Source organism: Nansenia antarctica, assembly GCF_963989245.1.
Source record: "Nansenia antarctica genome assembly, chromosome: 9".
Classification (NCBI taxonomy): Eukaryota; Metazoa; Chordata; class Actinopteri; order Argentiniformes; family Microstomatidae; genus Nansenia; species Nansenia antarctica.
The window spans coordinates 19,335,214-19,353,755 of NC_137679.1; the positions used below are offsets into that span (position 1 = coordinate 19,335,214).

At 42.3% G+C, this 18,542-nt stretch overlaps 1 protein-coding gene across 1 annotated transcript; it reads left to right on the forward strand.

Moving 5' to 3' along the window:
• Positions 1-11,566: 11,566 nt before the first annotated feature.
• LOC308165444 (arrestin domain-containing protein 4-like) lies at positions 11,567-14,712 on the forward strand (the record flags this gene model as incomplete). The annotated part of the gene is made up of 7 exons (XM_080539600.1): positions 11,567-11,858; positions 12,314-12,383; positions 12,688-12,835; positions 13,250-13,352; positions 13,575-13,831; positions 14,118-14,280; positions 14,519-14,712. 7 exons carry the CDS (start codon positions 11,567-11,569, stop codon positions 14,710-14,712), a joined length of 1,227 nt encoding a protein of 408 aa, XP_080395726.1.
• Between the last annotated feature and the right edge of the window lie 3,830 nt (positions 14,713-18,542).

Sequence of the window (18,542 nt, forward strand, 5' to 3'; positions counted from 1 at the left end):
TGAGCCTGTTGGCTCTGAAGTTTGTCATGTGCTGAACCCCCTGCCACACCCGCCTGGAGTCGTTGCTCAGGAAGCATTCCTCAATCTTCTCTCTGTGGTCTGCCTTGGCCTCCCGGATGCCACGCTTTAGGTTAGCCCTGGTGGTGCAGTCCTTCGCTGAGAAGGCGTTGTCCCTCTCCTTGAGCAGTTTTTGGACCTTCACAGTCATCCATGGCTTCGTGTTGGGGTAGACCCGGACACGTTTGCCCACGGTGGCTGAGTTGGTGCAGTTCACTATGTGGTTCAGAACCGACGACGTGAACTGTTCCAGGTCCTCATGCTCATATTCCTGCCATGAGGTGTCATTCAGGCAGATCTGCAGTGGAGCGGACCCTGCTGGCCAGGTTCTGACAGTCTTAGTGGTGATGGGAGCACTTTTCCTCATGGGAGTGTAGGCTGGGATCAGGAGGATTGACACGTGGTCAGACATGCCTAGATGAGCTAGCGGTCTAGCCTTGTAAGCAAGCTTGATGTTGGTGTATACCTTATCCAGTGTTTTTTCTCCTCTTGTTGCACATTTAACATGCTGATAGAACTTCAGTAGTACTACCTTCAGGTCAGCATGATTGAAGTCCTCTGCGATTATATGAACTGCCTGTGGGTCTGCGCTCTGTCCACTACTGATGACGTCATGTAGCCACGCCAATGCTAAGCTACCATCCGCGCTAGGCGCAATGTAAACAGATGTTATGTACACCGCGTTGAATTCCCTCGGGAGGTATGTGGGTCGGCATTTCGCGCCAAAAGTAAACATTACTAATAATAATAATATTCGACTCTTTATTTGCTGTTGAATCTCATTCACAACTGAAGTCATTTCGTCAACTTCTGACAATAGTTTAATGTAAATTAATGCTGTAGCCTTAAGGTGAGAGAGTGTGACATGTATGAAATAATAGATGTCGATCTATTGTATATCTAGGCAGTGGCGGCTGGCCGATAGAGGGCGCTGGGGTGCCGCCCCCACCTTCACTTCCTAGTTCCCCACCTTCACTTCCTAGTTGCGATTTGTAAAAGTTTTCTTTTTAAATAAACATTGTTTATTCACAAAATGCGGCTGATATTCTGTCGGCGCCTATCAGCATTCATTAAAAATCCTCCAATACAATAAACATTTTATCTGTGTGTGTGTAAAATTCACTGTTAAAATACATAGGGGGAGGAGTCGGGTCGCCGATCGAATGCAAGTCTATCGCAGGCCAAATACTTTTCGCTTACACGTGAGCTGTAGCAGCGCTCCAATTGGCTGTCTCTATTTCTCGGCCGGGGCGCAAAAAGTTGCGTCCTGAATATCCGGTTGTAATAGCAGACAATGCATTATGCTGAGGACTTCCGACTTCCGGGCTTCCGGACTTCCAGGCTTCCGGACTGCTCTCCTAACAAATTAAATTGTTTACAATGTAAGGAGGATTTATTTCTGTAAACAAATTGAACAAATGGATTAGAAGGAGGGATCTTTTGTTCCCAACTTGAGGATATTGCAACTGGACCTATTACCGAAGTCAAACTTCGTTTGTGGTCGCAATCTCCGCACCGGCTGTTAGGCTGCTACTGTTGGTGTTTTGCGAAGCCAGAATACACAAACTCGACCTGAAGGTAAGAGAGTCAGCTAAGATAAAAGCTACTTCAAACATTTAGTAATATCGTCAGCATGGTACGTTTTCTAATGTCGTCTTTTCGCTTGTTTGTTTATGTATTCACCCAGCACACGCACACACACACACACACACACGCACACACGCACACACGCACACACACACACACACACACACACACACTCACACTCACACACTCACTAGAGGGGATGAAGAGGTCTGTACAGGGGGGTAGAGGGGATGAAGAGGTCTGTACAGGGGGGTAGAGGGGATGAAGAGGTCTGTACAGGGTGGTAGGGGGGATGAGGAGGTCTGTACAGGGGGGTAGAGGGGATGAAGAGGTATGTACAGTGGGGTAGAGGGGATGAAGAGGTCTGTACAGGGGGGTAGAGGGGATGAAGAGGTCTGTAGAGGAGGGTAGAGGGGATGGAGAGGTTTGTACAGGGGGGTAGAGGGGATGAAGAGGTCTGTACAGGGGGGTAGAGGGGATGAAGAGGTCTGTACAGGGTGGTAGGGGGGATGAGGAGGTCTGTACAGGGGGGTAGAGGGGATGAAGAGGTATGTACAGTGGGGTAGAGGGGATGAAGAGGTCTGTACAGGGGGGTAGAGGGGATGAAGAGGTCTGTAGAGGAGGGTAGAGGGGATGGAGAGGTCTGTACAGGGGGGTAGAGGGGATGAAGAGGTCTGTACAGGGGGGTAGAGGGGATGAAGAGGTCTGTACAGGGGGTAGAGGGGATGAAGAGGTCTGTAGAGGTGGGTAGAGGGGATGAAGAGGTCTGTACAGGGGGGTAGAGGGGATGACGAGGTCTGTAGAGGGGGGTAGAGGGGATGAAGAGGTCTGTACAGGGGGGTAGAGGGGATGAAGAGGTCTGTACAGGGGGGTAGAGGGGATGGCGAGGTCTGTACAGGGGGGTAGAGCTATTCTCATGCTAAAATCGACTGTAAATCCAGATTTTAAAGTTGATATTCTTCCCCGTGGAGCATGCCCCCATAACATGTGCCCCACCCAAAATGTTTAGCACCAGCCGCCACTGGTAGGAGTGTACTGCTTTTTTAAGGCAAAATGAAGAATAGCAAACAAAAAATACAGTATAGCAATATAGCAATAGCATAGAGAAGAATAGCAAACTAACAATACAATAGGTGCTTAACAGGGAGGATTCTGGTAGTAGGCCTACTTCTTGAAGAAGTGAGTTTTGAGCCTGCGTTAAAAGATATAAGGCCGGGCTATTGATTGTCTTTATAGTATGCGCTATGCCATTTGAAGTCTGGCTGCTGCGTTTATCGCATGATTTTTTTAAAATAGCTCACTGCCTACCCAGCCAATGACCTCACTGCACGTTACTGCTACTAACAGTAACAGAACGTATAAATAACAGCACAGTAGAAATAGCTGATGTCTGCTAGCTAGCATGGCTAACGCCACGATACATACTAGGTCATTTTAACTACTAACAGTAACAGAACGTATACATTTTAAAGAGCTTACCCCAATACGAAGCAGAAGGTGTCACGGCAGACGTTCGTCCCCTGAATGGAGTATGATACCCTGGATAACTTGCGTTTTTTAGGCAGTTTTTTGAGACCTTGAGTCATAACGGAACGATTCATAGACGTCAAGAGAGCGCCCATAACCAGCAAGTCTTTGTTCTCTGCATCCAAAGATGCTGTATTCAACCGCGTCTCGTAGATCAGTTCAGAAGACAGTCTTTTGCTGCAAGAGATTCTCGGTCGAGCATTGTCTGTGCGTGTAAGCTTGCATTTGCACTCAAATCGGTAAACTCATTTTCAACATTCTCGTCAGACCAATCTTCGGCGAGATCAGCTATCTCAGATCGTGGTTGAAGCGAGTCTTCTTCTTCGCTATCGGAATCCGAGGAGGACAGAGGATCTGAATTGCCTCCGTGCATGTAGTCAGCAATGAACGAGGTCATCAATTCTCCATTGTCGATCCTTGTACCGGCAGCAGAAATTCTGTTGATCTCATCGGCGAGCATTTGCGATTCCATCTTGCAGTCAAACACAACACAGCACAATACAGTAAACAGACCAACATTTGGCTTTTTATCCCTCCCCCTCGCCCAGCTATTGGCTACGTCGATTGAGCTCACAGCCATTCACACCGATTGTTGTTGTTAGCTGGGCTCACGTTTCCCGCCCCCAAGTTCTCAGAAGCATTCAGGCGAAAAATAAGCTTATTTTGTTGATTAAGTACACGTATTTAACTATCGTAAAACTGCTCGAAAAAATAACGAGTGGGTAGTTCAAAACCTTAACTTGTGTCTGGTGACAAAAAAACGAAATCAGATTTTTTGGTCTAAAAAACTTGAACGCAAAATTGAAGCCTTTGCACTTTGCGCCCACATCGCAGTTCGATGACGTTGTGTCACATTTTCCTAGAGCGAAATCTGTATTTAAAAATGGCGGTTAGCGATGAAATCTATGAACATGGGATGACGGTTTCCATTGACCAATCAACGGTGTGCAGCGTCACACGTCACACGCAGCCTGGCAAAAAAGTACCTTTCGGCCCTGTAGTTCCTGCTCGTGAAGGGTAGCTAAAACGTCCCGGTTCGGCTCGCTTCGGGCCAGCTCGGTTGGCAATGGAGAAAGGATAATAAACCGGCTGGCCCTGTAGTGGAAAAGCGCCATTATAGATGCTGGTGATCTGAATATGTTGAGTGTGGCCAGCTGATCAGCCATTGCAGTGAACTGGCAATTTCCATCTGGTGGTGGGTCAAGCCGTACATGCAGCTCCAAAGATTCATAGTCCTCCAGTCTGTCTGCATGTGTGTACTCAAGCAAAAGTGGATGCTGTTGCACAGACCTTGAAGATTTGGAGCATATTTTCTCTTTCTGTCTTGTTGTACTTGTCACATCAGACAAAAATAACATTTTTTCTTGCACCTTGGGGTCTCCAGGAAATTGAAACTGAACGTATTTGTATTTTGAAAGATTTACATTCCGTTTCACAACTCTACCAGGCAATACCCGATACCTTTTTGAAACTCGATGGGCAATATCTTTCACCCTGATCAAGACAGCATCATTAACATGATACACAGATGGTGGATTTTGTTTAGATGCACGCCAGATCATCTGCTTACTACAGTGCTCAGTGGCTTTCTGCGCCCTTTTCCTCAGTCTGTGTCGTTACTTTTAAAATAGTTTGTGGCTTCTTCACAGATTTGTTATGGACATTGGATGGAGAACCTACCAAGGGATGTATTACCCTATTACTTTTTCTCCCATAGTATACTTCAAATGCGGTCATCCAGTTTAAAACTTCCTTGGGGTCCTCATTTAGCACTCTGGAATAAGCTGGCAATTGCTTAACCCAGTTAACTCCGCTCTGCTGACAATTCACAAGATCAAACATGATCTTTTTCCTTAGGACTCTGTGGGACCTCTCTACCTTTCCTTGGCTTTGGGGATGGTATGGTGAACTCTGAATTATTCTGACTTGCATTGATTCCATCAGCTTGCGAACTGCTGCTTTAAATTCTCTTCCTTGATCATGTTGCAAAACTTGAGGTGGGCTATGTTCAGAATAGATATCAAGATGTTTTGCAATCTCTGAGCTGTTTTTACCCTTTAATGGACTCAGCCAGGTGTATCGACTGAAGACATCAAGAACAGTGAGTATGTATCGATTATGTGAAAGGGCCATGTCTAATTTTCAATTTCCCCATATCAAGGAGGTCAATCTGATGCCGGCCCTGTACTTCTTTGGCCATAATGGACCTCGGAATCGGTTTATTTCCAAATCTAGCCTTGTGGAGTTGGTACCGTTCTGAGCTGTCCAGGGTTCTTTGAATCTTTTTTTCACTCATTCCAGAGTACTGTTCATTTAGTCGCTTATTCAGCTTCCTTGCACCTGATCCCTTGGTAGCATCCAGGCCTTCTTCTACCATGGCATCAACTCTAGACATCAAAATGACTGGTTTCCCGGCACACAATAATGTCTGTCCATCCTGGCTTAGAGAATACAGATCTCTATTCCGCCACAGCCTCATGAGAGCATTTTGTTTTGCGTTCTTGTACGTTCGGCGACAGGAACATTGAACTCCCCCTTTAGTTTCTTAACTATGACCATGTAGACATCCTCACACATTGATTGGTATTGTCCAACTCCCATACATAAGACCCAAAGGCACCAGGTCACAATAATGGTTACTTGCAGACCTTGAGAGAAAAATAAAATAATTGAATAGTGGAAAAGTGAATAGGCCTGGTATATTTTATCTAAAATGGTTAAAAAAATACGTAAAAATAAATAAACAAACAAACAAACAAATAAAGATGGAAATGTGAAAAATCCGTCAACTATTCTTAGACATAGTTGTTGCATACAGTAATGGTTTGAGCATTTATTTTAAAACGTAATGTTAGTTACTTAAATAAAACTCTAAATCATATTTTCTCAACGGGGGCGTTCAGACAACATCGGGGGGCGCTGGAACAAATATTTTTTAAAGGGGGGCGTTGAGGTGTTCTTGGGGGGCGTTCACGCATAAAGTATTTTTCTAATGAAAAACAGCTGTCAGCAGTGTTATTACGGGTACGTTCGTAAATGCACGAACAGTCAGTTCGCTCGGACAAACCGTCTTTTCAGTCAGAGCACCCATCTCTGAGCGCTCTGAACTTGGCCGGGCTGTAGCGCACGTGTAGCGCAGCGCCCCCCAAAAATAAAAGTGAGTGTCATCAAGAAGATGGAGAAGCTAAAAACTCAGCTAGCAAAGGCAGAGCTTTTGATAGTTTCCAATGTGTCTGGGTAAGCTGCATTGTAGAAGAATCTTGACAGTTCATGTACAGTGCAGAAATTGCAATACTAGGCTACGATAGAAAGAACCCCGGTTCATCCCATCTGTAGTAACGTCATGTTGACCATGGATGCACCATAGCTAATGCTAGCACAAGCCAACTTTCAATGCCCAACTTATATGAGTGTTTTCCTTGTAGGCTATGCTTGAGTGACATATGTTTCAGTTTGTGGGCTCATTGTAATTGTTGGCTATAAGCGAAACATTTCTTATTTTAGTTTTGATACTCAGTCCATGTCCCCGCCAGTGACGTAAGCCTGTCGTGCCAAATACTCACCCCCCGCGTATACACACTACCCTCTGCGCTTATGCGTTCGCTTTGTTCGCTTCCTTTCAATACAGCTTATTTAATTTAGTTAAAATGAGTGCTAATACCATACCACCATGCCAGAACATAACAGCAGGAACAACCTATCTCAAAAAAGCGATCGTATTGTAATAAACCAATCCGGAAAGCTCTCTGTCGCTTACCAATAATCGAACCTAGAGAAATCATCTACGAATGTCCCCTCCCCTCGCAGGTTCATCACAGTATATTACATAACGTATTACTGTTAAGTGTTGTTGTGGATGTTATCCCTAGTGCCATTCTGAGGTTAGCATTGCGATGTGTTCGTCTTAACGTTTACAAACTAAAATATACGATCGCTTTTTTGTGATATGTTGCTCCTCTTGTGATGTCCTGGAAACGAACACATAAGCACTCCAAACAGCTGTCAGCGTCTTTTGTTGCTATAGGAAACCACTACTCTGCTTGCGATTGATCAGCTGTCAGCAGTGTTATTACGGGTACGTTCGTAAATGCACGAACGGTCAGTTCGCTCGGGCAAAACCGTGTTTTCAGTCAGAGCACCCATCTCTGAGCGCTCCCAGAGCGCAGAGCTCTGAACTTTGGAACTTTGTTATGTTTTGATATGTTTTGATATGAGAAATTCGAACTAAGTGGCCAGTTTATGAAAATAATACCACAGAATACTAAATAAAATATTTAAATAATAGCCCCCTAGCGTTTGCCGCCATATTGTGACACCACCCCCTCCAAAGTCCAATCAAAAATGAATAAATATTAGCATCATAAAACAGCAATTTGGCGAAATACAACACCAGCACACTTTAAAAAACTAACAATGTTAGTTGTAATGTACAGTTTTGTAGCCTACTGTTTGTTCTGCACCGGACATGTGTGAAATTGCTGCTGTTCCGTAGACCTGGATAATGGACAGGGGGGCGCTGGCCCAAAAAAGGTTGAGAACCACTGCCCTAAATGATAGCATTTTAAAATAGCCTACCAAAGGTTTTCTTTGAAGGAAAACCGAAAAAAAAGTCAGCAATTGAATTTGCTTATGAACGCAGAACAAGTAGAATTCCAAAGTGTTGCTGAAATTCCCTTCAGATAACAGCGCGTCTTGTCACAGCAGTGTTTGTCACCTGACCTGAATACCACGTGCTGATTCGCTGAGCGAACTTATCGGGTTCTGTTCAAAAACAGCACTGGCGTTTGTCGTTTTCCTTGTCACCTTTTTAGGATGACATGGGCCACAGTCTTATATTCTATAGGTGTAAAAGAACGACATGTCATGCTAAATGAATGTGATGTTTTCCTTGTGATCTTTTAAATAAAAGGACAGATTTTATTCCGAAGACGGAATAGGCAAAAGTACAGGGACAGCTTTCGGATCTGCTGGATGTAGGCCCACAGACAGGCACCGACCACGGATCCGAAGCCAACGACACAGCCAACAAATCAGCGGAGGAAATGCGTCAATGTTTGGCGAAATGATGGGAGGAGAGACGCCCAGAGTGACAGCGCGGCACAGTCAGAGATAAATCTCTACCTCTCAGAGCCACCTATCCCTCAGAGTGCACAACCACTGGCGTACTGGAGAGCGTACCTCTCTGCACCTTGCACTAGTGTGGAGAGTGAGCGTTTGTTTATATTAGCGCTGCATCCATAATAGTCAATGATCGCAGGAACACTCTCATCCGAAAAGGCAGAAATGCTCCTCTTTATAAAAAAAGAACCTGAATCCATAGTCATTAAACCTAGGCAATAGCCTACCTTTCAAATGTTTTATTTGGCCTGCGTGCCATTATTTATTTTCAGGCCTACTTTATTTTACATCCTGAACGGCAGGCCCAGGATTTTAGTTTAGTCTATAAAAACAGCTACTTTTTTCTGTCCAGCCTGTTAATAGGCTATTGAACTTATTCATATTAGCCTATATATTTTGTTTCCAATGATGCAAAGCGGTTCCAAGACATAATGTCATATAGGCTATTATATTAGCCTATTTATTATATCATAGCCCATGATATAATGTTAATTAAAAACACATGGGTCAATGACATGACATGCATATTTATGTGTCCGAGTATATTATTTCCATTTAAAAATAGATTAATCAATTCAAGTCATATATTACTTTTTTATTCTATACAACATGTTTAGTTTGAATTTATTGTCAGTACATTCTAATAATATGGATGACTGTTTTTACATCTCAAACCCCCAAAATGTCAGGTGGTGCAACCGTCCCAACAAAGGAACAGATTAAGAAAAGTGGATTTAATTTTTTTTTTGTTAAAAGTGGTATTTTAATAATAATATATTCAATATAAAATACTGTGGCATGACTTTATGTTTGAAACCTTTCAAATAAACACACATTTACAAATAACAATAGTTTTAAAGCAAAAATGTCTGTTTAGTGTAGGCCCTATGTCTAATAAGCTGTGTGTATGAATGTCTATAGGCTCTATACGGGTTACACCTTCCTTGCCACTGGTTATACAATTCTGTAGTTACTGGGATGATGTTGTCCCATCTAGCCTAGTATGTGCTTTTCGCTTTTAGTATTTACAGTAATACTGTATGATATACATTTAGAATAAACACAAAATAAGACACTTTACTGCTTTGTAGATATCAGTGTCATCTCAGTTGTTGGAATTGTCTATGAGCAGCTATTATTGCTCTCATAAACAGCATGTACTAGTGTATCCTGACAATTGTTTTCACTTTTCAAGCTTGAGAGTTGCTTAAGTTGTTCTAGAAAACAACACATGTGGGAGCAGCAACATTATTATTATAGGGTTAGGGTTGGTTACAATTATTTCGAATCCCTGCAGGCTTGGTTCTTGCTCTGACGAATGTATGTAGTCTTATTACCAACCACTGATCACCTTCACACAGAAATTGAATATTGTTATCAACCATTCATTAATTTGGTGTGGAATATAGTTAGATTCCTCATACAGTACCTCGACAACCTTCATCATCTCGTGTATATGAAAGCATCATTGCCCCTATTTGGCGCGAATGTAGTAGCTACGTACTGTCCACGTGGACTTTAATACAACAACATAACATTGGTTACATTTTGCGTTGCATGTTCAACCAATGATTCAACTGTTAACGCGCACTTTCTCGTCTCTCGATCGTTGGACCAAAGTAATACATTATCTGCATGTTGGTAAATAGCACCATATATGTTATATACATAGCTATATTAGGCTGTATAGATAGTATACTATCTATGAATAGCAGTGGCGGGCGGTGCATTTCACACCTAGGCCTTCAGTGATGTCCGACACATTCCTACCTGAATTATTCTACCTCTTAATACCATCGTTATGACGCCATGGCTCTAGAAACTAGACAGAAACACAGTATAACCGGGCGTTGCATCGCCTTAACATAGTCAGACAAGTACAACAGAGTTATATTAATATTTCCGAAGCATTTTTAATCAATAAATCCGCATTTACAATGAAGAGTGTTAAACTAACATCTTTAAGATCGCTACATTACCCACGTCTGTCGTCTCGTCCACCATAATAGCGACAAAGGGTGCCTTTTTAATCTCCATTTTGATCTCTTCTTCCATCACTTCAGCAATAGCAAAAATCAGGTCGTTTTGTATTTTGCCTGACGTCCCAGTAAACACTTTGTTTGTGGACAGGTGGTAATGTAAATCTGGGTTGTTTTCAGCCAGAAAAGAAAGAAGCTCAACGTAGTTTCCTCTGTTTGTGGACTTGGCGCTTTCACTGTGTCCCCTAAATGAAAGTTATTGTTTACCCAAAAACAGGACACAATCGATCAGTATTATCGATCAGTCAACGAAAGCTTTCGTTGTGAGGCTCCGTTTCCCTGCGCACTTTCAGAAGTTTCACATCTACCGGCATAGTTCCGCATCTCAATAGTGAATATCAATAGTGCGTATCAATAGTGCGTAGCAATAGTGCGTATCCAATCAAAAGACGTGCTGGGTGCTGACATCATTGAGCCTTACAGCAGGCGCCGTTGTTGCTTTTGCTCGCATCTACGTAGGTTTACTAGGTACGCCACAGGTTTTCTCGTTCCAATGTTAAATTACAGGTCGAATCCGCAGCACCGTTTAATGTGAAGGCGGGCAGATTTTTGAGCCCCCTAGCAACACATTTTGATTGGATAAAAGCTCTAACATAAAGGCCAGCCCTCCAAATCTCAATCGGAGACTGGAAGCAGCGCAACCAAGAGGAAAGATATGAAATGAAGAGAATAGACTATGGGGAATCATTAATACATATTTGTGGAAAATATATATTAAAATAAAATGTATATTCTGATGATGTTTAGGCCAGCAGAGAAGGCCTTGCTGGCCCTGACGGCACACCACTGATGAATAGAGCACTGTGCAGGTGCATGCAAGCCATCAGAGCGAAACCTGATTCAGCTTGTACGCTCCTATGGCAAACCCACATTTTGCATTGACATTTACAACAACCAATCATTGCGTAAACTGTTCGAAATCTGGGCGTGGTTACACATTCACAGTTTTCAGTAATGTATGTAGTTTGGGAATGTCAAGTTGATCACAGTAACGTGTTTTTCAGCTGCCCTAGCTGTTCATTGTTTCAGCTGTATGCAGCTTGTTCATGAGCAATTCAAAAGCCTACACGTTTGCCCAGCAGCTACTCGGCGATATCGAATCCTGCGATATACCTGGAAGGTAAGTGTTCCGTGATAATGCTTTTTCGGAGTTATTCAAGTACAATATTTGTGTTTTGATAAACATATTTGACAGTAGACCTAAACCCATTATCTCGTATGCAGATAACATATTCACAATGGTTGACCAAGTCCACACCCTGTGCATCATTTTCGACAATGAACACAAGCGTGAATACAGTGCTGGTGAAGTTCTGTCTGGGCACGTTTTGATAGAGGTGTCTACCGGTGTATCGCTTCAATTCAAAGCCATCAAAATATCAACCAGAGGATGTGCCCAAGTCTGCTGGGACGAGGGGCCACGACGACCACTATCGCCCATCAGTTCCTCTACGACACATTCATCTTCTCAACGTTTTAAGGATGAAGTAGAGTACTTCTGCATATCACAGACTTTGGAAGAAACACCAGGTAGGCTATGTCTACATCTGGATAGCTACAGCAACAAGATACCTAATAATTAATAATTTTGCCATTTAGCAGACGCTTTTATCCAAAGCGACTTACAATTACGAATTACAGGGACATTCCCCCTGGAGTAACTGAGGGCTAAGTGCCTTACCCAAGGGCACACTAGTAGTGGTGTGGCTTCAGGCGGGATTTGAACTCACAACCTTCCGATCACAAGTCCAACTCACTATCCACTAGACCACCACTACCCCTGATACCTGTGCATCACATCTTGATCACTTGCATACAGTGTTTACAGTGTCCTCCTTTGATGATCAACTAGGCTATTCCAGAAATATGACATACTGTAGTAGTAACTACTGTTGATCATGATTAAATCAAATACTAGTCTGGAATAGGCTTAATATTGTGTTTATCTTTTCATTTAGCCTAACTGTGTTTTCACTTGTATGCAGATGGTGAGGAGTTCATGCGTCTTAATGAAGGGCGGCACCAGTTTCCTTTTCAATTGGAGCTCCCCCAAATGTGAGTTCAGACTTGTCAGACTAAACAGGAAATTATGCAATCCAATGTTGTTGTTTTACCTCATTACAGCGATAGCCTATATTACACAATACATATTACACAATATGAATGTGTAAGCAAGGGAAACTTTCCAATGTAGGCCTACTCTCTTTTTCATCACATCTGGACAGTGGTTTAAAACTTGGGCACTAAACATAGTAAAATGCTGAGTGACATTCACTCTGTGTAGAGTTAGGAGTATAGTGTTATCATCGTTTAAGATGATGAATAACCTCACTAAAGTGAAGATGGCTTATATTTCCAGGCCCATTGTAACCTCTTTCAACGGGAAGTATGGGAGTGTTGGCTATCATCTGAAGGCTGTGTTACAGAGGCCACTGAATGAACATCAAAGTGTCAGCAGAGAATTCTCTGTTATCAGCCATGTTGATGTTAATTCTCCATGGTTACTGGTGAGTAAATCTTGAATGTCCCCAGATGATGATGGTGTCCCCAGAATGCAGTAAAACAAACACATAAACAAGACAAAACATTGACAGAATTATACTTTTTAGACAGGTTTTTTTCAATCATTGCTCTATGTGGGTAGGAAAGTTTGTTTTTCAGATTTTCTTATTCAAAAAAGTAATGTGTCTGCATTCACTTTTTCATTTTGATACATTGTCCTCTTTTCAATGCTGTGACTGTAGGACCCTCTTCTAATTGTGTTGATACATGTTCAGTAAATGTCACTGTGGTGAACCCCAGGGTAGAGCAACTCGCCCCCAGCGGGTCTCGCTGGGGGCGAGTTACTCTGTCCTGGGGTCCGCCAAAGTCCCCCAAAAAATAAACCTCACCTCACTCATTTCATTTGTTTTTATTTTCAGTCTGCTGTAACTACAAACAATGAGAAAATGATTGGCTGCTGGATTTTCACCTCAGGCCCAATTTCTCTTAATGTAAATATTGACAGAATGGGCTACTGTAATGGTAAGAAGATTTCAAAAGTAGTTTTCATGTGCTGAGCCCGCTGCTTTCGCATTATTATATCTAGTATATGTTTCATTATGTTACGTAGCTCGTAAAATGTCTCAAACTTTTGCTTTTCATATGATTAAGTGTGCTTAATTTCCACAGGAATTGTCCCTGTCTAGTTCATTTTGTTATAGGTAATGATTTATAGTAAATCATCATGTCTTGTCTTCCTGCTAGGAGAGTCAATCCCCATCCATGCTGTAATTGAGAACTGTTCTTCTCGACTTATAGTGCCTAAAGCAGCAATGTACCAAATACAGACCTACATGGCAAACGGCAAATCCAAAACTCATAAAAAGCTGGTTGCCAGTGTGAGAGGTAACCTCATTCCATCAGGTTGCACAGATACATGGGATGGAAAAACACTGAAGATCCCACCTGTCTCTCCCTCAATCCTCAACTCCTCACTCATCAGATTGGAATACTCCCTGGCAGTGAGTGTTCCATTCTTCTGTATTGTTCAATCCTTGTGTCTTGCTATGTTTTTGAGCATGATGTTGATTATACATAATACCAATGATTCTGTCTAAATATGGTCTAAATCCAGTAGTGGTCCACGATGTGTTGTGTCGTGTGATATTGCCTGCATAAAGATCAATGTATATGCTGTCTGTACAGTACATGAGTCTGTGTAACGTGAAACATGTGTAAGCAGTGTGGTCTATATGAAGTCGGTACTGAAATGGTAGAATTCATTCCCATTTCCTTTCCTATGTTGAGGTGATGGTTCAAATACCAGGTGCAAAGAAACTGAAGGTGGATCTTCCTGTTGTGATTGGCAGTATACCGTACAATGGGTTTGGCAGTCGAAGATCCAGCATAAGCAGCAGCTTCAGGATGGATATGAGCTGGCTCACATTGGCACTGCCTGAAGTGCCTGAAGGTATGGAGAGGCCTCATAAAAACACACACACACACACACACACACACATGTTTTCAGCACATTCAGACAATGAAAAAGTTTAGTCAGAGCTGGCTCTGTAAGGGTAACATGAATGTGCTCCAGTTCCATGTCAATGCCCATTTTTACATATGTCTTACTGAAGAGTGTATTTGGAGCTTTGTGTTGAGGAATATAGAATCGCACTGACCTTTCACCTCATGATGAATCCCTACTGTAGCTCCACCTAACTATGCAGATGTGGTATCTGAAGAGGAATCTGGACTGCACAGCCCTTCTTACTCTGAGTCAGTAGAGTTTGAAAGACAGCTTGGAGGGCCAGCCTATGCTTACATCCAGAAGTTCAGGTTCCAGCCCCCACCAATGTATTCGGAGGTCAGTTCTCAAATTCTGTGTCACACATTGTTACATTGAAATAGTACACTAGGGTTGTACAGATTAATAGATTTTATGGGGGAAATCCTCAGATTGCTATATATATCACCCCAAAAGACAAGAAAATAGTAATAGCAATAGTGAGTGACAAGTACTGTATGTAGCCAACGTAAGTAAAGGAAGTACAACTAAGCTTGGTCCAAGCAATTAGCACCTTTTTGTCCTAATCTCTGCAAATAGCAATTTGCACCTTTCCTTTCTATATGCCCTACAACTCCCCGTTCATTGTTTAGGCACCACTTTGGGTTTCTAGGCAATATATTTTTTTCTAAAATCGCCATGGCCATACAGTTTAACAGATGTCCCGCTTCACTTATGATCGGGCAATGTAGGCAATCGCATATGGCCCTCAAATAAAATGATTTATTTTTGATTGGGCGCCCAGCCAAGATGACTCCAAGTGCATAATGCTCAATGAGGTAAAATAGAACCCTAGAGTAACAGCTAAAGGCTTGTAGGAATCATTGGAACTGGCTAACATCTCTGTTCATGTGTCTATTATGTAAAACATTGAACAGGCATGGTGTCCATGGCAGGACACCACGTAGGAAGCCGCTGCCCCCCCCCCCCAAAAAAAACTTAGCTGCACGCCTGAAGTTTGCCAAAGATTACCATGACACTCCGCAACGCTACTGGGAAAATGTTTTGTGGACTGATGAAACTAAGGTTGACTTCGACTTCGAGAAGAACATGCAGCACTACCTATGCCATGGCGTAAAAAGGGCACCACATACCAACAGTGAAGTACAGTGGAGGGAGCATCATGATTTGGGGCTGCTTTGCTGCCTCGGGGCCTGGACAGCTTGCCATCATTGAGTAGAAAATGCAATCCCAAATATATTAAGGTATCCTACATGCGTAGGACGTCAGGGTGGCTGTCCGCCAGCTGAAGCTCAGTAGAAGTTGGGTGATGCAGCAGGACAATGACCCTAAACAATGAATTAAATCTAGTACAGAATGGCTTCAAAAAAATAAAATCCACCTTTTGGAGTGGCCCAGTCAGAGCCCAGACCTTAACCCAATAGAGAAGCTGTGGAATGACCTCAAGAGAGCCATTTATACCAGACATCTTAAGATTATGGCTGAGCTAAAGCAGTTCTGTAAGGAAGAACACCACACCTAATGCGAACAAGTGCAGCTGCCATTTGGCATCGATAAGGTGTGCTGTTACACCAAGGTACTTTTGGTTACTCACCGATGTTCAGTGGTCTCCGGTAAATGCAACAAACGGAGCTTGAGCTAACAGCTCCGTTTTCATTGCCTTTTCACTGTCGTACAGCTCATGGATTCTCGCGACTACAGTGCCCCTGGAGGGTGTTTCGTAAGATGGGTCACCTGAGGCAATCTGAATAACTTCCTGAAGCCCCCCATCTTCAACAATATGGATGGGCCTGCAGTCCATCGCAACCCATTAGCGATTGCATATGTTAGTCTTGTTGAAGTTGTTTTGTTGACATGCTTACGCTGGCTGCATTCTACTATTGTAGCTTGGCGAACGCGACTTCAAGCTAGCTCGGTGCTAGCGCCCTTGCTAGAGCTAGTATCCGAAAATATGTGCTTGGCCTTGAGGTGATAATTGAGACTTGTTGTGCTTCTGTGAAAGGAGAACACGTCACCGCAGTATTTATAGACAATTTTAGTTTTATCTAAATTACCATCTGTTGGTTTTTTTAAACAGAAATTGGTTGTTCAGAACACCATTGAGAGACACCCCCTCCTCAGCCACCCTCCCCTGATGCTAGCCAGGCTGCATCTGTGGCCAGACTGTCTACCTGGGTCAGTGCAGGGTTGCCAGATGGCAGGTTACCGCCGAATGGGCTACTGGATTTAGCGGTTATAGACTGGTTAGGCTGTAAATTGTCAATCCCATGTGGCAACCCTGGTCACGTGATTAATCATGCGTTAACGCGTTATTGCGTGTTGTCTATCCCGTTATTGTTTCCAGATGAATCACATGCGTTAACGCGTTAACGTTGACAGCCCTAATTTAATAATATGATTGAAATGTATCATAATATTTCTTATACATAATTTGTATCGATCCAAGCTTGATATTCGTACATTTAATAGCGATACTGTTTTTGTTGTGGTTTTCTCATTCGCCCTCACTTTTCTGAAAATGAAATACATCATTAAATCAAGTTGGCATAAATGCATGGCCTAATAGGAAGAAAATCAAAAAATGTTTTAATGAACTTGACAGCCCGAGTATAGGCATCTAACACTAGAACAGCCGTGCCTTTTTTACCTACTATAAGAGCCGCCTCGGGCGGCTTTACAATGGTAAGCTGCTATTAAAACACAACGACCACTAGTTGGCTGCCTTGTAATTAGCCTGCCTCCTACACAGAAAAACTGCAAAATAGCTTTATACTGGCTTATACTGATGTGATTTTGGCAGAAATCACATATCTAGGAAAAGTCATGAAAGGAGGGTCCTGAAATTTGATCGAGTGCAAAGATATAAAACATTGTTTTACTCACAGGGTCAAATGTAAACGTATCCTCTAAATATAAATGTTCTGCTTTCTAACTACTGTACTATCCTCATGTGTAACAGGTTGATCCTCACCCAGTTGACATACTGTAGAAGAGCTGGAAAGTTCTCACACCAGAGGAGGATGGCAGTGATAGGAAACAATGTGAAACACAAAAACTGTCAAGGACGTTGCAGTAATTGTATCTTACACTGTAAAGGTTTTTGAGAATGTTTAACTGTGAATGTATTTCTTTTTCTTTTCAAGGTGAGGGTACACTGCACTTTTAGTCAGACTCCTAAATAGAGGAGTAATTACAACAATGAAAGAACCACTATTTAAGTTACAGACTGCTTGGACGTAAATTACTCTGATTGCTTTGAATTTGTACAGGATGAATTGCTCAACTGTACCACACACTTAACATATCTTTTATTAATGAATATGTATCTGAGAAGTGCTTTTGACCTCTTAAGTAATATTGTGTACAGTACAAGCACCTACAATATACTTTATATTAAGTAATATACTTTCGTCACCAGAGGCTATTCTTAGGTGTTACCATTAACTGATGGGTAAACAAGCTCAGCACATGGCTGGTAGATAGTACGTGTCATATCATGTAAAGCACTGAGCTGGTATAAAGTAACGAGTGTACAATATGTGACAGGGATTGGTGAAAAAGTCCCCAAGTAGGCCACGGTGAGTTTTCATTTAATTTTCTTTTTACAGATTATGAAAGTGCAGATTCAAATGATGTGTCATACATTGAAAATAGTTTAAGGAGATATGTGAAAGCTGCTGGTGTTTTGTGAAGCTTTTCTTTGACGTGTCATACATTGAAATTGGAATAAAGTTGAAGAAGATATGTGTATTTGAATGTTGGTACAACTCAAATCAACTAACACAGAAAATCCCCATTCATTTTCTTTGTCACTTCACACTTTTCACAGGCAGGTAATGGGTAGGATCAATAGCTGGTTAACTCCACCCCCAACCACTCCCCCAGGACAACCTCAAGATTCATGATTTTCTATTGCCATAATGTGCCAAAAGTTTATTACATCCCATTATACAAGTACAAGAGAGTAAAATTGTTATGGCTTCAGTTCCAGTCGACATTGCATCAGCACGAGAAAACAAAATGGCAATATTTATAATACAATAAGGCAAAATTGAGCAATAGAATAGTAAAAAATTATAATGTTAATAATAATATTAATAACGTGTATGCATTTATCATTAGGCCATAATGCATCTAGTGGGACTTGGGGTTTCAGTGTCTCCCCTCCGCATGAACGCGAACTTCGCAAATGTGAACTTTGTGGCCAT